The following is a 23270-nucleotide window of genomic DNA, read 5'->3' on the forward strand; positions in this document are numbered from 1 at the left end:
TAAGAAGTTAGCACCTCTGGAGATTTTAAGTAATTTTTGCTTAAGTTTCAAAGAAGTTCAAGACTCTTTTAAGGAAAATAGAGGACCTAAATACTGTGAGGTGTTAGTATATAGCACACTGGTGGAAGCTTGAACAACTGTTAGTACTAGTGGAAGAGCAGTTTGAAAAGATGGGAATTTTGAGCAACATATTACATATGGGAGCTTAGGAATTGAAAAGGTAAATATATCAAGCTAATGGCCTAACATGTCACTATGTCAGGGGATTCCAATAGTCAAGGCAAAAGACTAACGGTGAAATAGGAAATGAGTGAAAATATTAAAACATGAAAAGTAAGTTTTAAACGAAGAGAAACGTGGACAACTCAAGACAAGTTTTGGGGGCCAGTTCCTTAAAAAAACATAGCCCAACTTTTCAAATTTAACAATTTATGACAAATTTTAAACAATTTTGTGGGGGTTATGGCCCCTCGCATATCAACATAGTTTGCCTCTGTTATAGATTAAACTATAGAATTTTAAATTCATTTCAGTTCAATCTCTCTCTCTCTCTCTCTCTCTCTCTCTCTCTCTCTAGGGTTTACTTTGTAGCATAAAAAAATATGACAATCTAATTTGAATTCTCTCCTAAATTATAAAGTTTAATTTTGTAACATAAAATTACAAACTTTAATTTGATATCCTATAAATTATAGGATTTAAATTGTACTTTTCCTTTTTTAATGTATTACTTATAACGCTTTATTTGTTTTGATTGACAATGTTTCTCGACAAATTATGGTTGTCTAGTTGCTAATCAAATTCTTGAGAATTTACATCAGTTTTCTTTTCAAGTTATATATACAAGTTTTACTTACTATAAATTTACATTTTTTTTTTTGTCTCATTTTTTTTTAAAACAACTTATTTTTTGGGGGGCCATTTTGAAATATGTTCTTTTATCTTCTATCTTTAATTTTTTTTTTTTTTTTTTTAAATTCAAAACGAGCCTTCCAATCTGTTTGTGGGGTATATATATAAATAAGGGAAACCTATTTGCCAACCCTTCGATACTGGACGCTCAGCTGGGCTCTGCTCTACTATCTGCAAACTTCGGCCACAACAACAACGAAAGCAACAATGAGAATTACTTGAGCTTCTAACAACGTCGTAGGTTTGTTTCTCACTTCACTTTTCTCTCTCTTTGTAGTTATTGAAGTATGATAATCTTACTTCTTAATTGTACCAACAAGTTTAGTCCTACTATGTTATCTACTTTTATTTGACTACTTCGTTGCCATGGAAAAAGGAAATTCATAATTTAAATATTTCATAGTTTCTTTTTTTTGTAAACCAAACAGGGCCTCATTGTTTGTATGGCTAAGGGGGTGTTTGGTAGAGTAGTTTGAAAATTGTTGTTTATTGTTTTTTGAAATACGTGTGGGTAAAAAAGTGTGTTGAAATGCGTGAATTGCTGTTTAAAAACTAAAAAATGTTGTTTGAAATGGCGTACCAAACGGGGCCTAAGTTTCACTTTCACCCCCAGTTCTTTTCTTCATTGAAATACAAAGTTTCTGTTAGTTGGTACAGCCATTGTTCGACAAAATGCCTCAAACAGTGTGGAAATGGGTTTTGTTTGGTTTCAAGTGTTAAATAATAAGATATTTCATTGTAATTATAATGGTCATAATAAGAAACTATATAGTGAACGATAAGTTTTATCAAGTTGTAAAATTTGCAAAATAAGAAACTATATAGTGAATGATAAGTTTTATCAAGTTGTAAAATTTGCGTTTTGCATGAGCTCCACAATCTGGGTGTTGAGTGTTTTAAGAGATTAAGCCTTGAGAGTTACACATTGAAAAAATGATGATGTAATTACTTTGTTAAAATAATGAATATATGGTAGCTTGATTCTGTTGTTATAAGAGGATTGTAATTTCATGGAAACTTTTGGTTTATATATTTGTAATAAACATGATTAGCATTGTCTGCTCTAGCTGCTCTACATTTGTGAATTTTGTGGTTGAACATGGGAGCTGAAATATTGAGTTATTAGTGCCTATTCCTTAAATTTTCATTTCTTTATTGAACTTAATTAATGGGAATATATTTCTTTTTAATTGGTATTCATATCTTACAACCTTTTCTGTGTATTTTGTATGTGCTTTTGACTACTTTGTATTTGCTGTTATCCATTTAAAATTGCAGCTTGAGGGGTTCTAGTCTCTGTTTAGGTTCAAAGGCTATTAGCAGCCATTGATTTTCATATGCTGCTGGGATAAGCTATTGCATACAGGCAAAATAATTACTGATTAGGAAAACTTTACAAAGGATGCCAACATTAGCTGCATCCCGGTTGCTCCTTGTTGGAGAGTCATTTCCTTTCCAAAAGTTATCCCATGTGTCTAGGACAGCTTGGTTACACAGAAGTATACGTTTTCTAAGTAGAGTTGAGCGGGACCATGGGCCCCTCACTCTTACGAACCTTGGGTTCAAGAGTGAATTTGAAGCAACAGACAAGAACAATACCCAAAAACCTAAGCAGATGAGTTCTCCTGTTGAATTTCCTAACAGAAAGCGCAATGCAGTTGGAAGCAAGGGAATCAAGGCAGTTGGGACAAAAAAGTTGCTTGGAATAGAGTCTGCTCCTTTTTCAGCAAAGTCATTTTCTGAGCTTGGCCTCCCACCTCCATTAATTGAGAGGTTAGCAACTGAGGGCTTTGCGGTTCCTACTGATGTACAGTCTACAGCAATTCCTACCATACTTAAGAATCACGATGTTGTGATTCAGTCTTACACTGGTTCTGGAAAAACATTAGCATATCTTGTTCCTATACTCTCTGAAGTAGGCCCACTGGGGAAGAAACCTTCTGATGATAGTAGCAAATCTGTGAAGAAAATGGAGATAGAAGCAGTAATTGTGGCTCCCTCTAGGGAGTTGGGCATGCAAATAGTAAGGGAGTTTGAGAAGATTTTGGGACCTATAAACAAAAAAGTGGTTCAGCAGCTTGTAGGGGGTGCAAATCGATCAAGGCAGGAAGAAGCTCTCAAGAAAAACAAGCCAGCCATTATTGTTGGTACACCAGGTCGGATTGCGGAGATCAGTGCAGCTGGAAAGCTTCACACCCATGGGTGTCGTTTTCTGGTCTTAGATGAAGTGGATGAGCTACTTTCATTTAATTTTCGAGAGGACATGCACAGGATACTGGAACATGTGGGTAGGAGATCAGGTGCAGATCCTCATGCACCAAAAAGCCCACTTGCCCAACGGGCTGAGCGTCAGACCATCATGGTGTCTGCAACTGTGCCATTCTCAGTAATAAGGGCAGCTAGGAGCTGGGGGCGTGACCCATTTCTTGTCCAAGCCAAAAAGGTCATCCCACTTGAATCCGTCCTTCCCTCTGGTCCGGTTAATTTGACCGAGCCTACTTCCAGTTCAAGTTCAAATTCAAATTTGCAGGCACAGGCAACTGTGGAAAGCCTACCGCCCTCCTTGAAACACTACTATTGTGTCACAAAGTTACAGCACAAGGTTGATACATTGCGAAGATGTGTACATGCGCTTGATGCCAAGTCTGTAATAGCTTTCATGAACCACACTAAGCAGCTGAAGGATGCTGTCTTCAAGCTAGAGGCACGTGGGATGAATGCTGCCGAGCTACATGGGGATCTTGGAAAGCTTGGTAGATCTACAATTTTAAAAAAATTCAAGAATGGGGAGGTGAGGGTTTTGGTGACAAATGAACTTTCAGCCAGGGGTTTAGATGTGGCAGAATGTGACCTTGTGGTTAATTTGGACTTACCCACTGATTCCGTTCATTATGCACATCGAGCTGGCCGGACGGGTCGGCTTGGCAGGAAGGGTACTGTGGTGACCATGTGTGAAGAGCCAGAAGTTTTTGTCGTGAAGAAGCTGCAGAAGCAGCTTGGAATTCCCATTCCAGCTTGTGAGTTCAAAGAGAGCCAGCTTGTTGTCACTGAAGAATCAAAAAATCCAGTTGTAAGGTGACAATACATTTTACATCTTTAGCATACCCTCTCCTTGAATCATTCTCTCACTAAAATCTAGGGGGTAGTCCATTCTTGTATCAGTTGCTAGTTGCAAGATTAATCCACTAAACAGAGAAGCTCCATATAATTTACAATTTTTGTGTAGAACTTGAATTTTATAATGACTTATTGAATACCATTGATTCAGAAAAAAAATTGTTAGAATAATGGTTAAATGATTGGTTTGCCATTTTCTAATAGTTTAAGCTTTTGGAACAAGTGGTAATTTATTATGATATCATAACAGGTGGTTCCAACTTTGAATCCTGTCTCTGCTATTTCCTAAAAATACACTGGAATTAGATTCTAGTCACCGTTTGACTGTCATAACATAGAAGTTACCATATAACTTGTTTAGCACGTTCTGAACTTCCTAGTTGAAAGACAAGGTTCCAACTTGCTGTTTACCCTGAGATGACCTAGATTATTTTTGAAAGGTAATGTGAATTTTTTTTTTTTTTTTTTCTTCTAGATCTTTCATTTTTCTTTTTTAATTAAATTGATTTTAATGAATGAAAAACAATACATCGATAATTATAGCAATTTCTTGGACGATGAGACAATGAGGAATCGGCATTCAATTGTATTGGAACCTATTTTATTGGAGAAGTATCATAATTGATTAACATTACAACATAAGTAAGAAGAAGAAGAAGAAGAAGCAGAAACAGAAAGGATTATTCTGCTGTTTTCTACTAAAGCAGAGAAGTTGCTTGAGAAGCTGATCAGGTTATACAATATTTGCACAAGCAACCTGAAGCATCACCAGATGATCCTCTTACAAAGCTTGTAGCCTGACAAGAGACCGCAAGTGGCAATTGCAAGGAAAGTTACAAAGGACATACTCAACGCAATGATGGTTGCCTTCCGGCGTGATGCAGTGTGCTCAATGCATTGAATAGCTGGTATTGCTACTGAGGATGACGAAATGAGAAGGTAACCCACCAACTGTCAAATGCTACCAATGAATCAGCCTTCTCAGGGAGATATTTTATGCCAAGAAAATGGATATTTACATTATTGGAAGAAACTTTTCTTAATTGAAAACATTCCAACTACCTGATCAAGAATGAAGCTAATGTAGTCTGAGATCATATCTGGGATGAGAATGCCTCTATAGGCAATGTCACAGACACCTTTGAAAAGTTGGAAAGCCGAGTAGATGAAAGTAAATATGGTTACAATAAAGCAGTACCTACATAGAGATAATCAACGAAATAATATTAACTTGTACTATTATAGCAAAGATATTCCTATACACTGTTATAGTGGGGTTCACCAAGTGAAGTAACAGCGAGCTTATATGGTAGCCTGATCGTTTTCTTGTGAGTACGATTTGAACCAGCTTGATTCTTGTTATAAAAAAGGTGGTATTATTGTACTTGGTTTTGCAATTGATGTGCTAGATGTAAGGTAGTAGGATGTTAATCACTAACCTCAAAATCTATCACCCAATATGGTACTTTATACTGGAATCATTTCTGTTTTACAATTCTACACATAATTCAACATCGATCAGAAAACAAGGATCTAATTGGACGTTGGATGAGACCAAATTTTACATATATTTGATTTTGATTAGAAACTTTCAAAAAAGTTTGGCCTTATGAAAATGGACTTGGCTTAGGTCTAGTGTTTAGTTGCACTGAAAACATCAAGAGGATGGCACGCGTCCACTTTGGATATGTGTCATCATCTTGACAAGTCCAGTATAACTGAACACTAGACCCAAGTTTTGCGAAAATAATCCTTACAAAGTAGGCTTTTGCCTAATCATAGATCAAATTGGCATCCAAGTCCCAACTCCCCAAATACACCCAACACACACAACAAGAATTAGATGAAAAGCTGCCTCTCTCTCTCTCTCTCTCTCTCTCACCAAGGAAGTTTAGTCATTTGAACTTACATTAATTCTGGGTACTCATGGAAGTTAGAGGGTGCTCTGCCTTGTTTCTTTGGTGTTGATGTGGCCAGTGAGAAAGCGCATACAAAGGAGAAAATAAGTGCCGAGAACCGAAGGATGAGAGAGCAAAGATGGATAGAAGGTCTAGTGTTCGACCTGGCAGAGGCAATTGAGAAAGTGAATGGCGATGGTGTTGGGAATGGCTGTTGGGCAAGAGAACTAGCTTCCATTGGTGAAACACCGGCCATTGATCTACAATCAATCACTAACACATCACTTTCTTTCTTCATTATATTCTTCTTTTTCTTTGCTTCTGATGATTTCGGGGACTACTCTCTAAATTTGACTTATGTTAGAGCTTTGTTCTCCCAATAATGGGTAGATTGATAACCATTTCCTTACAACTTCAAGGAAAGCAGCTTGTTATAATGGTTAATGGTCACTTGTCCAAGGTTAATAAGAAAATATAAAGTTGACAATTTTTTTAGAAACAAGCTCTGAAAATTCTAAACAGAAGAAGACACATAAGCAAGAAAAGACTGCTTCTGCCAATGCTAGCTTACATAAGCATGCTAGAGATGGGATGGGATCGCCAAATCACTGCTTGATTTAAAAAGGAGGCAGGTTATGGATTGGAAAGAGAAATTTTTCATGTCGACCTTCTTTGGTCAACTTTAATTTCTCGTTTATATTGTAATGTGAGCCAGAAACTTCTTGCACTCAATATTCTACTCAACATTATTATTATTTTAACGAAGTTTATCCATGCCTCGTCATCGTCCTAATCCATCGGTTTCCTGCAAGAAGATTATACTAACAAGAAATACCAATAAAAGGGTAGGTTTATCCAAACTGGGTAGAAAAAAGAGACCTGGCATGTCAGCTTTGTATTTTGTTACGCAATTTGCACGCACAATTTTTGGATGCATCAGCTACCTACTTCCCCAAACAATACGGCATAAGATGAGATGAGAGGTTTTGCTATGTGATTTGCATCATTCCCAAGAAGCTTATTTTTTGAGTGTTAAATTCAACCTCCATGGTCAGCAACTGGGACCGAATGCTGATGAGGTTTTGGTAGTGGACAGAAGCTAGGAGAATAATTCTAGAGATATTCCCCAATTTCATACTTAATTTCATAACGTTTTCATAACTTGTTGACTTCTGTGATTGCGAGTGGACACTTTATTCCCATATTGACCCACCACTTTTCGTTTGCACAAGTCGAAATTGTGTGTGGGAATGGTTTGTAATATCGTATTGTTGATTCATGCTGTCAATACAATGACAGAACTCTGAGCAGAATTCTACAATCTCTAAAAACAATTAGCATCTGGTTTGAAGTATTTCACTGAAGCATTTGGGTTGCTCAGATCAATTTATAGAACTTAAGAGTCTAGGAAGATTGATGAAAGATCATACAGCATCAATTTCTTTAAAAAAAATTTGAATTTCCTTTCTGTTTGCTAAAATGAAGTTTATCCTTAACATTGGCAGAAATATAGAGAAGTTGATACAGTTGAATTCTTTATTTTTTGAGATGGCTAGGCATGTAGCTCAATAAAATGTGGGATGCGGTTTTGCTAGAATGTCATCTAAAGAATTTCTACAACTTGCTTATTACGCCCTTAAGCATGCCATTCAAGGCTTGGACTGGTATCCCCACGGATTTTTGCTTGCCCAATTCCATTGGTCTCTGCACATCTCCGCAATACCATATTTTGCCCTGTAAAAAGGCACCAAAGTGGCTGTAAGAACAAGCTAAGACACAGAGATAAACATTATAAGCCTTTTTGTCAGCTACATAAACACAGCCATAGCATGGTTAATATAGTACAATCAGGTATGTTATAAAGGATCCATCTCATAGTGAAAGTTGCACCAATAGAAACATGAAATAATATCAATGTAATGTACTTCTAACATATAAAAAAAGAATAGAATAACAACATACTTCCAACCAAGTTCTCGCTCAGCTTTCTCTGTAGAAGCATAAACAGCTGTAGCATCTCCCGCCCTCCTTGGACATAGTTTGGTGGGAATTTTCTGAAACATAAAATGAGAGAAATTTCAGCATATACCCAATAATTACATGAGAGAGAGATCTGCAGGGGCATGTGAGAGTCACCTTGCCAGAAGCTTTCTCAAATGCAGCCACCATTTCAAGCACAGATGTACCACATCCAGTTCCCAAGTTGTAGGCCGTACAACCTAAGAGAGTAAACTGTCTTTTAATTCACTTTTACCCTTCCTAGATATGCTAAAACAAGATTTTCATAGAAATCCCACGATAAAAGCATGAGTGTGTTAAATAAATGCCTAATAAACTGTTAATAGGTGAGAGAAAATTCATTGACATACAAATATGTATGCAAGGAAGAATGATCACCTATATCCTCTTTGGTAAAAAGCTTCCGAAGAGCAGCAATGTGACCATCAGCTAAGTCCATGACATGGATGTAGTCTCGGACCTGTTTAACACAAAAACATTTGATATTTTGTAAGCGCAAAAAAATTGTCAATTTAATCGAATTTATGTAATGACAGAAAGTTAAATACTACTGCCATGGTTATAAAGGATTATAAGTGGAATACAAAACTATACATAGTCTGTGTCTAAAAGGCCCATGAGATGGGACTAATGGATATTACTGAAAAACTAGGGAAATTCCTATCCACTACTACTCAACAATATTTACACAAAAAAGAACATACCGCACTACCATCCTTCGTGGGATAATCATGACCATACACGTTAAGCTCAGGCAATCTGCCAACAGCTACTTGCTGTATGTATGGCATGAGATTGTTTGGGATGCCCTTTGGATCTTCACCAATTCTACCACTCTCATGAGCCCCAACAGGATTGAAGTATCTGAGCAATATAATTTTCCAATCTGGCTCCGCCTTCTGAATATCTCGAGCAATTTCTTCAAGGAAAAGCTATAAATATAGAATATATTAGAAGTCAGGAAATAAAAGAAACTGCACTCCTATGAACACAAGAAACAGCAAGTGGGATTATCCAACTTCAAAGACAAATCCTATGTGTGGTATGCCCAAAAAAAAAAAAAAAACATTACTAAGCACCCAGTGATACATACCTTGGTCCGTCCATAAGGATTCATAGCTTTCAATTCGAAATCCTCAACACACGGTATTTTTTCAGGTTGACCATAAACTGTTGCAGATGATGAGAAAACCATCTATTTGGCCACAGGATAACATTACTTGTGTCAGTAGTGGGCAGAGCATGCCAACATGTGATGTAATCAATAAAAAAATGGCGCACATTCTAAGACTAAACAATTCTCTGTTAAAGATTCAACTGGAACTTGAATGCTATAACTACTTTTGACAAACAAATAATTAGACATTTTTTATGATTTGATAGTTACAATGGTGGGTGATTTACAAGGGCCGTGGCAACAAAAGAATTAGACATCAAACATAAAAAACTTCACAATTTAGCAGTAAGACACCAAAAACACCAATGTTACTACCACAAATATACAGCTACATATACAAATCATAGTTTAGGCAGTTATAATTTGAAAGAAATATACCGGAATCAAAGATTTAGCAAAATCAAATACAACTAAAATGAAAATTTAAATACATAACTCAACAGCAAAAAATTCTTTAAGACACAGATTATTGATGATTCACTTCCAAACCATTTGTTACAAGCGCAAGATTCAGAAACAAAATCAAATGAGTTCAAGAAATTTAATTGCGGGCGCACCTTTTTGCAATCATATTTTGCCATAACCTCATAAAGATTAATAGTGCCAATCAAATTGTTATCGAAATAACGGCGAGGGTTTGCAACACTCTCCCCAACAGCTTTTAGGCCAGCAAAATGGATCACAGCATCAAATCTGTCTCAAACAAAGCCAATGGCACAAAATTAAGCCAACTCTTTAAAAAGTCTATAATTCTGTTTGTTTCCGCAAAAAATATTTAACGGTAAAATTGAATGAAAACAGTGAAAATTCATAGCACTGCTAATGTAATTGAAATTAAACATACTGCGTTTGAGAAAAGAGCTTCTCCAAGTCCTCCTTATTCCTAAGATCACCCTGCAATCAAACCAACACGCAATGTAACCAAAAGCCAAAATCCTCAAACGCCACCGTTTGGTTGACAAGAAACTGTTTAAAAAAAAAATTAAAGAAAATACAAATCTCCCGAAACCAAAACCAGCATTGCTCAAGATATTCAAGAATCTATAATTTATAACTTTCTTTTCCCTCCTTTTCTCGGCAACCAAACAAAACAGAAATTTACACACACACACACACACACAAAAGAAAAGAAAAGAAAAAAAGAAGATACCAGATGGAATTCAAGATTCTGAGAACGCTTAGGGCCGACCAAATCACGAACCCTATCAACAGCTTCGGTGACGGAATTATCAAGATTGTCGATGATCGAAACCCTAAAGCCTTCATTGAGAAGCTGAACCGCAGTGTGAGAGCCAATGAAACCGGCTCCTCCGGTAACCAGAATCGTCTTTTCCGAGAAAGTCATTTTCAACTGGAACTACAAAGAAATTCAGAATTCCTTTTTCTTTTATAGAGAGAGAAGGGAATTGTCTGGGATGAGAATTTAGAGAGAGAGAGTGAAATATGGATGCAAGTGTAAAAGAAAAATAGAAAGGGTAGTGAGTCAGAAATAGAAAAGAGAGAGAAATATATATATAAATGGAATTGTGATTCAATGTTTTTATTTTTTTTGGTTAGTTGTGGTTGTGGTTGTGGTATCGAATTTTGGTCTGTTTTGTTGGCGCGCTTTCCATTAATTTCTTTTCGGATCTGTCAAAATCGAAATCGCGCGTTCAATTATCAGGTGAGGATGACTGTGATACCGTTACCGTAGGAAAAGGAGGTGACACCGTCACACGTCAAATTTTAAAGCCAAAATGGTTACGGATAGACATCTGTCAATTCCTCATAATGTTGCTGTCATCGATTAGCTTCCTCTCCTAATTATTGCCAAATCCCATAAAATTAGATTTTTAAAATGAATATTTCTTCTTTTGGTGAGAATCTAAATTCAATCACTCTATATTTAAAATAAAATAAATGGACAAAGTGTTAACAGGGAATCCCAAAAGAAAATATCTTAATCAAGTTGAGATTGTCCTCAATTTTTTTTTTTTGTCATGTGTGATAAAAAGGTGGGAATAGAATTTATAAATCAAGTTCTTTTATCCACATATTTTTTTCACAAGTTTTATAACTTGATGATATATATTTTTCTTTTGATCATTCATAACGTTTTTTTTTTTTTGATTAAATGATAATTCATAACTTGATAATATGGTTGACTATTGTAATTGGTGAATCATTATTTTCACATAAACTTGCTACTTTTTTTCTCCACTATTCTTTGTTAATCATATTAGAATGAGGCTAAAAAATTGTGTCCACAAACTTTCACATAAATCAGGAGATTTAAAATTTCATTTACTTTGTGGTTATAATATAATAAGTAATGTGATAGTTGTTTATTCACTATATTGGTTTAGTAGTTTTTAATGTCGTTATTTTTATTTAGTTTTTATACCAATTAATATTATGAATTGTTTGAGAACCATATGCAAAAAGGTTGTGAGTTCACATAATTACGCATTCATAAACCAGGTGTGACATTTGTTTTTGTTTTTGTTTTTTTTTTTTGAGGTGTGACAAAATATGAATGTCCGGATAAAATTTATTTTTGTATTAGTTAAAACTTAAAAGTCTATATGATACACTATTTTGATTATGAACTTATAAAATATATAATTTTATTGAGACATTATAACTAAATTAATAATTATTATTACACAATTTCAAAACACTCATAACATTTGCAGTCTTATAATTAATATTTAAAAATTATCCAAAAAACAATTGACGGCATAGCTAAAAGAAAATCCCAATTCAATAATTAAAAACAATCCAATTTTTAAACGTTTAAAATTATGGAAGAGTTAAACGAGATTGACATGGTGATTATTTCATAAAGGGAAATGCTAACGAGTGCCCTTAGGGCTTAATAATCCAAATTATGGAAGAGTTAAGCGAGACTGACATGGTGATTATTTCATAAAGGGAAATGCTAACGAGTGCCCTTAGGGCACTGATGAATAATCCATTTTAGAAAAGTTTTAATACCACTTTTATGGAAAATGAAAAAAGCTGTCATGGTGATTATTCTATAAAGGGAAATGCTAACGAGTGCTCTTAGAACACTGATCAATAATCCATTTTAAGAAAGTTTTGATACCACTTTTATGGGAAATGAAAAAAGCTGTCATGGTGATTATTCCATAAAGGGAAATGCTAACGAGTGCTCTTAGGGCACTGATCAATAATCAATTTTAAAAAAGTTTTGATACCACTTTTATGGAAAATGAAAAAAGCTGTCATGGTGATTATTCCATAAAGGGAAATGCTAACGAGTGCACTTTCAAAATATTAATTATTTTTTTTTCATTTCTCATAAATTTTTTATTTAAATGGATTATTAACTAGTGTCCTAAGGGCACTCATTGGAATTTCCCTTCTATAAATTTAGATGCGGGTCCTATTGGACATGAGCATTAGTGTGTGTTCATTAAAAACTGAACACAAGCCAAGCTCTATAATCAAAAGAAAAGAACATCTTCATAAGCAGAAAAAACATGCGGGAAAAAAAATGCAATCTAATAATCAGGTGTAATGTTGAAAAAAAGGGAAAGAAAGAAACAAAATTATGTGTAGTTGAAATTTAGTATAATGTTGTTCCTTCAATGTGTACTTGAGTACCTGTAGTCGGTAACACTTGGATCAATTTGAACAGTCCAATCAGCTGAGCAAAATAAAGGAGTTCATGAAATCAAAATCAGAAAGTGAAATAGGGGCATAATAATATTGCATCAGTTTTTATTTATTTATTTATTTTTTCTACATCACAAAATCCCATGGAAAAGATGGCCTATTTAAGTTGTGCTAAAAACTCTCACCGACATGTTCGGCAAGTTCATATTACAGTGAAAAAAATTTGATACAAGAAGAAATTTACACAACTATTGACAATTAGTCAATTACCAAGAGTTTGTTAACCTAATATGATTCCATCAATAACGTTTGAATTGCCTTCTTCAAACAGTGAAAAAATAAATCAAAGAGCATCTTTTCGTTAATCTTCTAGTGCTAACTAATAGTGGCGACTTTAACTATGAGTTTTAGGTTGTTTTGTAGCGGCTTTCCTACAATTTAATTCCTGATGTAGATTCTAGATATCAACGGCACCTTTCACTTCATTGTGTAATTTACAATGTTATTTTCAATCCGAGGTCTCTCATCAATGGTAGATTATTCCGCATTTATGATTATGACCTGCAAGAGAGAGAGAGAGATAAGATAGAGATAATCATATATAATTGGAATTCATGAGAGGTTACGAGATCGATTTTGCCAATTAATAATTCATTTAGGATCCTATTGGATCTTAGGAATGTGGAAGTAACCTTCTTTATTTTTTATAATTCGATTGTTGAGGGTGAGGAAGTTTGAACCATGAATATTGAAAATATCAAAACGTGAGTTAAGTTACAAGACTATTGACAATGGAATGGAGACTTAAATGCAAGAAAATCATTCACGAGAAATGTATTAAGCGTGGCAAAGGCCAGAACTCCAAGGTGGTTTTTGGAATAAACTATAGAGGACTACCCCATGGGGTGTTCAAAACAGGGGGGTAAACTAAATCACACCACCACCGAAATCTGACTGTGCTAAGGATAAGGAAATCTGACTGTGTCAAGGATAAGGGGATAATATGCAGCCTACTGATTCAAGGAAAAGGAGATTACAATCACATTCAAAATGAAAGGGATAAGATAGATATAAAAAGACTGTACAGACAATCATGTATTCCATCCAAACTTCAGATACATACATAATGCAAGAATCAAAACATTTAGAACTATGAGATACAAAGACAGGTCGCGTGAGGACTGCTGTGCTTGATGGGGTACACACATATTAATATATATACACACACACACATATATATAAATATATATATATATATATATATTTTAAAGAACACTGTTAATTACACACCAGTTTGTACAATATGTGTGCACTACGTCAATTGAAATCGTGGGTTCAAAACACGATTTTAGTTAAATTATGCAATCATGTTTTCAAGATACGATTTCACTATTTTAAGATTATATGGTGTTTTGAACACATTTCCAAAGTTGTGTGTAGGGACTAGGGATGTGCAACAAAATTAACATTTAAAAAAAAAAAAAAATTCCAATCAACATAGATTCTAAGAAGAATATAGTACAGTCAAAGTCCCATCTATCTTTTATAAAACCACACTAGCACTAGTAGCATAGCATATCCCATTTAGCTTTATAAAACCACACCAGCACTAATAGCACAGCATATACCATATGTAGCATCTATTTGGGATGAGCTAAAAAATTCAGTTTATCTACATTTTTAGTATATTTTTGCTATTATTTATGGGTCTTATTGCATTTTTTTGATATTATTTATAAATCCCACCATACTATTCAACTTATTTTTTTACCTATATTTTACATTTTCAGTAAAAAGTTTTCAGTTTCAGCTAAAAAACTGTTTTCAAACGGATACTTAAGCATCATATGTGCAAGCACTGAACTTGGCAATGTTGGCATACATGATATCCCTGCCTTGAGACTCAAGAAACAAATTTGCAGCCTCAATATAATAAAAGGGGAAAGACTTTTCTTTTCCAGTATAAAACAGCAGCCTCGATATAATTAAAGGAGAAAAGACTTTTCTTTCCTAGTAAAAAACAGCAGTCTCATTATTCATATAGAAATGTCGTTGTTTACAATGGGTAAAAGAGAGGGAGGGAAATCCTCTAACCACACCTGAGGCCCCTCTATCAACTGAGCCTCCATGGCTAAAGCATGGGCAAATCGATTACAAAATTTAAACGTGCTTGTAAAAGAAATCTCCCTCAAATACTCAGCCTCATGAGTCATGCCTAATGTCATCAACCAATAATCCTAAATAATAAAAAGCATGGATCGTAGAGTTAAGCATAGCAACCAGTTCTGCACGCACTATCACCTCCCCGACCAGCTCTTGCATACCAATAAGGTCCACTCTTTCTTTGGAGTTAATCTGTCAAACCTGCTTTCATTTAATACAGGCTTATGAGCTTTGATACTGTTGATGTTACCTCTTACATTTATACATTAGTACAAAACAAAAGTCAGTGTCATCTAAGAGTGCAGAATAAGAAGCAACTCCTAAATTTCACTATGATGCCGCAGGCACATATATATCTTTTAAAATTACCTTTTCTCGTTTGGGAAATCAATATAACTTAGCAAACAAATTAATTTACTTTAACTTTGATTGTATAATGAGGCAATGATGAAAAACTTGAACTAAGATCCACATAACCAAAGTGGATAAAAGCTTATCTACTAAACTCTCAAGACTTCCTAGCATATATTCATTATAAAGATATAAAGGATACACAACCATGACACACCAGGTGATAAAGATGATGAGCCCTTCATGAGAACAAAGGCAAGAGGGCAAGGCTGCCGGAGCAGTTAGAATAGTGTGCGTGTAGTGTGGAGAGTGAACTACTACTATTCACTTGCTATTCTCTCCACACATAGTGCCATCCGCCAACACAATATATGACGAGCGTGTATGAGAGTACCATGATGTATTGGTTTTTAATGTGCCAAACCAAATTAAACTTTGACAAGTAGAGGATAGGGACCTTAATGTTCATGTGTGTGAATCCAAAATGCATGCTTATCCCATTAAGAGTTTTTTATGACCAGACAAAGACATATTAAAATAAAATACATAATGTTAACTATAAGTTGCAACAAAAGGACCCAATGTTGTTTATATTAACATGTTGTAATCACTATCCACTATTGGGTCTAACATATGCTCAATAAAATACATTTCAACCAATCCTGATTTTATCAAATACACAGAAATGACTATGTTAGCCCACAAAACAAAATAAATAATAATAATAATAATAGTAGTAGTAGTAGTAGTAGGCAATTCTGTCCAAAAGATTATTATAATAAAAAAAGATAACAGTAGTTTCAGGTTACACCCTGTGGATAAATGCCCAGTTTCATAGAATAGAGGAGCAAATGCAATAAAACTCCTCTCCATATCTGTTACTATCCATTGAATGCAGTTCACGAGCCTATCATAGCTTTGATAGAATATACAAAATCTCTACCAAGAAAAGAGACCAATTCCATCATGACACAATTCTTTTTCGATTTAATCATAAAGGACAGTTATAGAACCAGAAGATAGGATGATCAACTTAAAATATAGGGATCTCCATTCCCCACAAATCAAATCTCCAGAAGTTTTGGTTTTTCTGACATATAGATGTAGGGCTAGTGAGAAGACAAAGGCACCAATTTAAGAGCTAAAATATATGTAAATGTCATCTCTCATTCTCAAGCATGCCTATGAAAATGTAATTCAACATGCCTACCAAATTGGGAATCTCATATGCAATCAAATCTTATGCACTATGGTAATGTAAGTATATCTCTGTAATACATGTTTTATGCTCAATTTCATAGCCAAAAAAGATTGGTAAGAAATCTAAAAAGAAGGTCAATTACAACTCAATCATTTCAAGGTATCTACATTGTATTTGAACAAATATCAAAATTTGGAGACATGCTTGCAGAAACAGATTTGCCACATTTAACAGCAACTGATTCCTTTTCCAAGTCAAATGCATATTCCAGGCATCTTTCCATAGATCTAACAGCAACTGATGTTTCAGTTTCAACAAAGAAAGAGAGGAAACCCTGCTTTGTGTTTATGAAGTTGGTACTATTGACATATTGTCTATCACAAATAGATGTGACTGTGCTCTCTGGCGTGCAGGTAACATCAGGAAGGTTGGCATTACCAGTCTTTCTTGAAGTTCTCTTCCTTATTATAGAAGGAGTATTTTTGAAGGTCATGGCCGAATTTCTTAATGTAGATTCTGGGCTGCTACCATTAGCGTACATACTTTGTCCAAGGTATGTTGGAGTAGAATAGCAAAATGGAGTGTTTGGATGCCTAAAATGAACATATGTGCTTGGTGATCCACCACTATCTTCTACAGCATTCACCAGAGGTGACTCTGACGGCAAGTAAGCATGATTTTTATCCACTGCATGTTGCGAAACCCTATGGACTTGGTTTTTCTTGCCAACTTGACCCATGTGCTCATCAAGTCCCAATGCTAAGGAAGTTGAACATGGATTGCCAGATCCGTTGGCCATTCTTGAATTCATAACACCTGAAGCATATTCCCTTAAACTCTTAGGAGTTTCAAGTATTTTGTGAGCAACAGGAATATGATTTTGTTTGGTGTAAGTGGATGCATCCAAGAAAACATCCAAAAAAGTGGCTACCAAGGGCCCATCTGTTTCATCATGGCTAACATTATGTATGGATGATCTAGTGGTGATACCACTTGCAGCAGCACCTTTGCGGTTACTCTGTGTCCCATTTAGTGGATCTACCAGTTCAGGTTCCCCTCTTTTTGCCATTAAATGAATTTCTCCTCCGTAAGCATTTCCAAGAACCAAATCTGTAGAACAAGTGTCAACATTGTGCTCCAACTCCATGCTGTGATTGAGAGAGAACATTTTATTGAAATTCAGTTTCTCTACTTTAACCTTTGTGCATTCATGTTTTGTACTAGAACTGCAGAAATCAGGAGATGTAGATTTTGTTTCAGGGCTGCTGAAATCAGGAGACATAGTTTCACATGTCGTGTCACAACCATCAGTTGAGTATGAATCCAGTTTCTTCTTCATTGAGCAATTCCAATGATTCTTAATCGCATTATCAGTCCTGCCAATTCTCGACATCAATGAATTATGAGAAGATTATGATATATCCAATAGAAGGCCTCCATCTCTCTATTTGATAATTGCAAGCAAACATATTAACCGATGTGATGGTACAAATGCAAACATAAGTGCAGTAATTTTGTCATTTTTCAATTCAACAAGGGAATGTTAAATTAACCCACAAATACCTAAGTAATGCCCATTTAGTTATTCAAGGTTCAAACAATAAAACAATGGACACCAAAAATATAACAATTTTTTAAAGCTTGGTGCAAGTTAGGAAGGTGGAATTCATTATGTAATGGTCCCTACCCAGAAAATATCTTTTCCAGTTTATTACTTTCTTTCTGCACTATTTACCATATTTTTAGGATCCCTAAAACTGTCATGGCAAAGAAAGTAAAGGTTATCCTGCTACTTTGAAAAAATATGCTTGATGTGCTCAATTGGGCAAAATTTTTGAATTAGATCACGCTACACTACCACCAAAACTGACTAACTAGTGAACACCTGGCCACAATAACTCAATCCAAATAAGAATTCTGCCACTTAATTTTAAAGACTAAAAGAACTAATATAAGCTGCATTTTTTTTCATTTGTTATAAAAATATATCCAAAAGAATTTACTTTTTTGAAGCTACAAAAGACAGAATTGGTCAATCTCAATGGGTATCTTTCAACAGTATATTATTTGCAATGATAATGTGTGTATTCCAAGAATGTTAGTACTCTATTGTAAGTGATCTATTGCAGTACATTGATCTCAGATACATACCTTCCAGGTAGAAACCTTGCTATTTGTGCCCACTTGTTACCATATTTATGGTGGTAATAAGCAATAACTGACTCCTCCTCTTCTGTCCATGCATCTTTGTTTATAGCTGGATCTAAATGATTGAACCACCTGGAAAATATAATTACAATTTACAAGCTTCATAATCCTCTAAACAGATATAGCCAGTGAGCTCTAGCTCAAATGGCACCCCCTCCCCACTCCTCCCCTCATCAGGGTAAGGCGGAGGATGAGGTCATTGGTTCAAAACCCACCAGGTGCACATGTAACTTACCAATAACACACACACGCGCACAAAACCCTCAACTGACATACATCACAACATAACATGCATAAATAGTGGGTTGCTAAAAAATAGGTGGATAAATATGAAGGTCTCAGCCCATTGAGCTGCCTCGAGGTTGAAGTGAGTTCTATTGTACTGAAGTTTCTATTCTCATAAAGGAAAACTAACAAATTGCACATGACAGTAATGATGTGAAACAAACAAACAGGACATGTGCCATTCAATTAGCATGGCATCCCATAATTGATGCACTAATTAGATTTAGATATCTACAGAACCTACCTCTCTCGACATTGCTTGCCTATGCGACCAGGTAAGTTCTTAGCAATAAGAGACCATCTCTTGCAACCATAATTTTTCACAAACTCGATTATACAATCATCTTCCTGAAAATCCCAAGATGAAATCCCGAGGGGGGGGGGGGGGGGGGGGGGGGTAAATCCCGAGGGGGGGGGGGGTGGGGTGGGGGGAGGAGTAATATAAGTGCCGTGATAACATATCAATGATATAAAAAATGAGCACACACAGTATTCTTCTGGCTACCAAAACAAGTAGCAGTATATGATTTATACCTCCTTTGTCCAAGATCCCTTGACAACTTCAGGATTCAAAACCTTTTGCCAGTGATGCAAGCACTGAACATCTGTCCGCCCAGGTATATGTGCAGCTGTACAGGAAACGTAAATAATTAAATAAGGAGCTTTGAATAAGACAATTAACAACTTATATTACTTCTGTTGTATACTATCCAATGACGCCTTATGATAATAATGACAATCAAGGAAATTCATTCAAACTGAAAATTAATGAGGAAATTTATATATATATATATATATTTTTTTTTTTTCACATTTGAGAGTAGCTCTCATGCCTCATTCCATTTATCTAATAATGCAACAAATGATTTTAGCAGGAGGATTGACAAAGTGCTAGTGCCACTAATATTTTGAGCATTCCAGCTAAAGAACAGATCAAAGCAACTGAAGCCAGATGAATGAGGGTCATGACTAGCTCTTAAAACATTCTTCTCAAAGATAAAAGACTATGGTTGACATCAGAAAACAAATAGATAGGCCACTTAATACAAGCACAAAGTTGAAAGCAAGGGAAAAACATGTCATGCCAATACCTATTTGCTTCCACTTCTTCCCATTGTACTTTTTGACTAATGCGCTTAGAAGATTATCCTGCCCATCAAAAGTCATGTTGTATTTAAGTTAGAAAACTTTTACAGCAGCAAATTCTAGAGATAGCTTAGGCCAATGTTGGGAGAATGTGCACTCAATAAAACTATGTAATACCATTTTTATTTTTTAAAATTCCAAGAGATGAAACTATATTTCAAGAGAAATTCAGGGAAAAAACCAAGGAAACTAAATGTTAAACGATTCAATACTGTGGCTTGTTGGCTTCCAAAATACCAGCAATTTATTATGAACAAGCTAGCTTTGCATTATAGTTCCTCCAAGAAGTAGTATCAGTGCTAATTCAATATTCTCCAAGTCATAGTACAAAGTTTATATAGCTATTGGTAACCTCTAACTATTCATTTTGCATATAAAAATAAAATAATAAACTAAAGTTTCCTTTGATTGACTGACCTCTTTTTCTGACCAGCCTCTCCTTGAACGTCTGGTTGGACCAGTTGGTCTCCTTCAATAACATGACAGCTTGTATCAATATACAAATTGAAACTGTTTTACTCATAAATTAGGGTTGTTGGCATTATCTGCTTTGCATGCCTATTGTTCCTATTGTCTTACAACACCCTGATGGCCATATTAAAAGCTCCTTTGCTTTATTCCAGATGTGCTAGAACATAGTCCACATGTGGAAAATCTCTATGAACCAGCAGTACTACAATATTTTTTCCCCTTTCAAGGGTAATGGTTAGATTTTAGAGACCCAAAAAGTGAGGTGATATCTTGCCTAATGGTAATGGGTGCATGAGTCACAGTCTCTCACATATATATGGAATAACCATTGTTGCTGGTACCACTACAATGTGGCTTTACCAAAATATGCTAGGTGACATGTTCACTAATAGGATAAACTTGGTAGTATTCAACACAGTGAATGTGACAAATTCTCATATGAATCCTACGCTTCAAATGTATAGAACCTAGATAACCAATTCAGAAATGAGAAATCATTGTAAAAAAAGCCATAGCCAGAACAACATACCCTATAACAGAACATCTCTGAACAGAGCTATCACAATTGCCATAGGATGACGAACATGATGCGAATCGAACTTCTTTAGCTGAATCCGCAGCAAGCTCCTCCTTCTCCTTCTTAACCTTCACCATGATCACCCTCCTCAACCACTTATCCTATCACATTCACCAAAATTAAGCAAAATCTTAACCACAAAACAAAACAAAAATCCAGCAGCAGAAAAAACAGCACAAGCCTAAAAAATCACTCCTTTTGACAAAAAAATTTTGGTTTTTTTCCCAGGAAAATTTATGAGAATTAAAAAGCTACTAACTTTACGTTTGCTTCGTTTCAACTACACCTTCTTTAGTCTGATTTCGAAATTTGACTTCCTCAAGAGTCAAATTGTTCAAAACCTAGAATCTAAAGCTTAATTCAGTCTCATTTTCTAACATTTTCTAGGGAACCAAACAGAGCAAACCAACAAAAAATATTTTTTATAAAAAAAACCACAAGAAGCAAAGGGGAGAGTAGTGAACAGAAAAAAAAAATGATCACGCATAAAAGGAAACGAACTACAAATTAAGAAAAAGCTTGGAGAGTTTGTACGAGCGTTACTCTTTCTCTCTCTTAAAAATGAGACTCTGAAAGTGTAACCGCTGAGATAACAATAAGACCAATATACAAAAGTAGTAAAAAAGAAGAAGAAGAAAATGTGAGAGAAGGATGAGTTATATTACTATAAAGGAGCGACGTCGTTTGAGGAAAACAATAGCTTGCGAGGGAAGGTATTGCTATTAGTGGAGAGTGAGATAGTATAGAGCTATTATATTATATACATGTATTGGACTGGAAGAAAGTGTCTGTTTGTGTTTGTGTTTGTGTTTGTGTTTGATGAAGAGGAGGAGGGGCTTTTTTAAATGCTGTTAGTAAATAGTACAGACTACAGAGATAAAAGTAGCTTACGTTGGAAGTTAAAAACCGAAAGGGACTGAGTGTGCTCACACTCACTACTACTCTACACTACACTACTCAATGGGATCAAAATCTAACAGTGGGGGTTATGTCACGGCTGGTGTCATAAACGGTTTTGAGAAAAAACGTTTTTATTTATTTAAGAATCACTTTTTGACTGTTTGCGAAAATCACCTCTGGTTTTTGTTTTATTTACGCAAATGGACTAGGGCCCGCGGGGCTCACGTGATGACACTTCCACTGAAACATTTTGAGAGTATGATTTTTGGGCCTAGCCAGGATGATAACAGGAAGATTGCCTTGAACTTGATCAGGTTTGATTGATCTCGAATAATGGAATCGATGGGAAAAATAATAATATTTAATGTTTAAATGATAGAAAAATAAATAAAAATTATGAATATATATTTTTGGCAAAATAAGTAAGAAAGCAGGGTTGATCAAGTTTATGGGTAAGTCAACCAAAAATTAGTACACTTACTCTAAAATGAAATTTACTAATAAACTCTTGTATATTTGCTCATTCTCAATCATAAGCAATGTGGTGCTAAATCAATGGGACACGAACATTGCTTTTATGATTGAGAGCGATATATATAAAATTTAACATAGAGTTAGAGTTATGCTACAATTTCATCTCTCTATCTCTCTTTGCATTTTCATCTGTTTCTTTTGGAATATTGAACTAAGGAAAGGATAGGAACACTAGCTGTTAGAAAGAAAAAAGGTTATCTACTAATTCTATGTTTAGATGGAGGGAGAGGAGGAGAAGTCACCTCTCCTCTATTCCAAACAGATCTTAAATAAATTTATCATTTCAGCTAGCTAGCATATCATAATTCATATCTATGTTGATTAATTAATGAGTGACATGTTGCATATAAGTGAAGTCTTTGATAGAATATTGGATGCTTTTTAAGACTATGTTTTTTCTTATTTCAATATTCCAGTCGGTTTCCATACCAGACAAACGGAAACGAGGTTGTCTCCGAGGGGAGATTCTAGCTATAGTGTTTTTTATCTTTCCCTCAAAGACAGGTTGTCTCATTAAAGTCTAGTCAAAATTAGAAAGCAATATCAGCTTTTTAATTGTCTTCTACCCTTAGTCATTCTATATATTGAACCAAAGAAGTTTACGTACTTTGATGATGTACTACAAATTTTTGGTTCTAATTAATATTGCATCAAGCATAATTTAAGGTTTAATCTTACTCGAGTAGCCCT

The 23270-nt window shown here is 35.1% G+C and overlaps 4 protein-coding genes across 6 annotated transcripts; 1 reads left to right on the forward strand and 3 right to left on the reverse strand.

The window, feature by feature from the left end:
- Positions 1-2314: 2314 nt before the first annotated feature.
- On the forward strand, positions 2315-4268 carry LOC112016002 (DEAD-box ATP-dependent RNA helicase 47, mitochondrial). The gene has a single exon (XM_024048475.2). The coding sequence runs from the start codon at positions 2315-2317 to the stop codon at positions 3989-3991; it is 1677 nt and encodes a 558-aa protein (XP_023904243.1). The 3' UTR covers positions 3992-4268.
- Positions 4269-4602: 334 nt separating this feature from the next.
- Positions 4603-7239, reverse strand: LOC112016004 (CASP-like protein 4A4). Its single transcript, XM_024048477.2, has 3 exons — positions 5939-7239; positions 5092-5227; positions 4603-4980 (listed from the first exon to the last, which is right to left on the reverse strand). Exons 1-3 carry the CDS (start codon positions 6223-6225, stop codon positions 4795-4797), a joined length of 609 nt encoding a protein of 202 aa, XP_023904245.1. The 5' UTR covers positions 6226-7239; the 3' UTR covers positions 4603-4794.
- A 101-nt stretch (positions 7240-7340) lies between these two features.
- On the reverse strand, positions 7341-10741 carry LOC112016003 (bifunctional UDP-glucose 4-epimerase and UDP-xylose 4-epimerase 1). The gene is made up of 9 exons (XM_024048476.2): positions 10274-10741; positions 9968-10017; positions 9681-9816; positions 9040-9141; positions 8651-8878; positions 8325-8406; positions 8064-8146; positions 7890-7981; positions 7341-7661 (listed from the first exon to the last, which is right to left on the reverse strand). The coding sequence occupies exons 1-9, from the start codon at positions 10466-10468 to the stop codon at positions 7577-7579; spliced, it is 1053 nt and encodes a 350-aa protein (XP_023904244.1). The 5' UTR covers positions 10469-10741; the 3' UTR covers positions 7341-7576.
- A 5673-nt stretch (positions 10742-16414) lies between these two features.
- LOC112015974 (uncharacterized) lies at positions 16415-21949 on the reverse strand. 3 transcript variants are annotated; one of them, XM_024048437.2, is made up of 8 exons: positions 21812-21949; positions 21099-21247; positions 20516-20567; positions 20044-20101; positions 19487-19581; positions 19197-19300; positions 18611-18739; positions 16415-17835 (listed from the first exon to the last, which is right to left on the reverse strand). In XM_024048437.2, the coding sequence occupies exons 2-8, from the start codon at positions 21221-21223 to the stop codon at positions 16623-16625; spliced, it is 1776 nt and encodes a 591-aa protein (XP_023904205.1). In that variant the 5' UTR covers positions 21224-21247; positions 21812-21949; the 3' UTR covers positions 16415-16622. The 3 variants fall into 3 exon arrangements, with proteins under 3 accessions (XP_023904205.1, XP_023904204.1, XP_023904206.1); XM_024048436.2 differs by lacking the exon at positions 21812-21949 and adding an exon at positions 21690-21772; XM_024048438.2 differs by lacking the exon at positions 21812-21949 and adding an exon at positions 21406-21544.
- Between the last annotated feature and the right edge of the window lie 1321 nt (positions 21950-23270).

Source organism: Quercus suber, unplaced genomic scaffold, assembly GCF_002906115.3.
Source record: "Quercus suber isolate HL8 unplaced genomic scaffold, Cork oak 2.0 scaffold_21, whole genome shotgun sequence".
Classification (NCBI taxonomy): Eukaryota; Viridiplantae; Streptophyta; class Magnoliopsida; order Fagales; family Fagaceae; genus Quercus; species Quercus suber.

Excerpts from the sequence above, each read along its gene's own strand:
- LOC112015974 (XM_024048437.2), bottom strand. The coding sequence starts at position 21,223 with ATGGTGAAGGTTAAGAAGGAGAAGGAGGAGCTTGCTGCGGATTCAGCT. Across the intron at positions 20,568-21,098 it reads CAGAGATGTTCTGTTATAGG|GAGACCAACTGGTCCAACCA; the intron begins GTATGTTGTTCT and ends ATGTTATTGAAG. Across the intron at positions 18,740-19,196 it reads GGCAAGCAATGTCGAGAGAG|GTGGTTCAATCATTTAGATC; the intron begins GTAGGTTCTGTA and ends TATATTTTCCAG.
- LOC112016004 (XM_024048477.2), bottom strand. The coding sequence starts at position 6,225 with ATGAAGAAAGAAAGTGATGTGTTAGTGATTGATTGTAGATCAATGGCC. Across the intron at positions 5,228-5,938 it reads CATGAGTACCCAGAATTAAT|GTACTGCTTTATTGTAACCA; the intron begins GTAAGTTCAAAT and ends ATCTCTATGTAG. Across the intron at positions 4,981-5,091 it reads TTAGCTTCATTCTTGATCAG|TTGGTGGGTTACCTTCTCAT; the intron begins GTAGTTGGAATG and ends AGCATTTGACAG.
- LOC112016002 (XM_024048475.2), top strand. The coding sequence starts at position 2,315 with ATGCCAACATTAGCTGCATCCCGGTTGCTCCTTGTTGGAGAGTCATTT.
- LOC112016003 (XM_024048476.2), bottom strand. The coding sequence starts at position 10,468 with ATGACTTTCTCGGAAAAGACGATTCTGGTTACCGGAGGAGCCGGTTTC. Across the intron at positions 9,142-9,680 it reads CAAAATATGATTGCAAAAAG|ATGGTTTTCTCATCATCTGC; the intron begins GTGCGCCCGCAA and ends GTGGCCAAATAG. Across the intron at positions 7,662-7,889 it reads GAGCGAGAACTTGGTTGGAA|GGCAAAATATGGTATTGCGG; the intron begins GTATGTTGTTAT and ends GCCTTTTTACAG.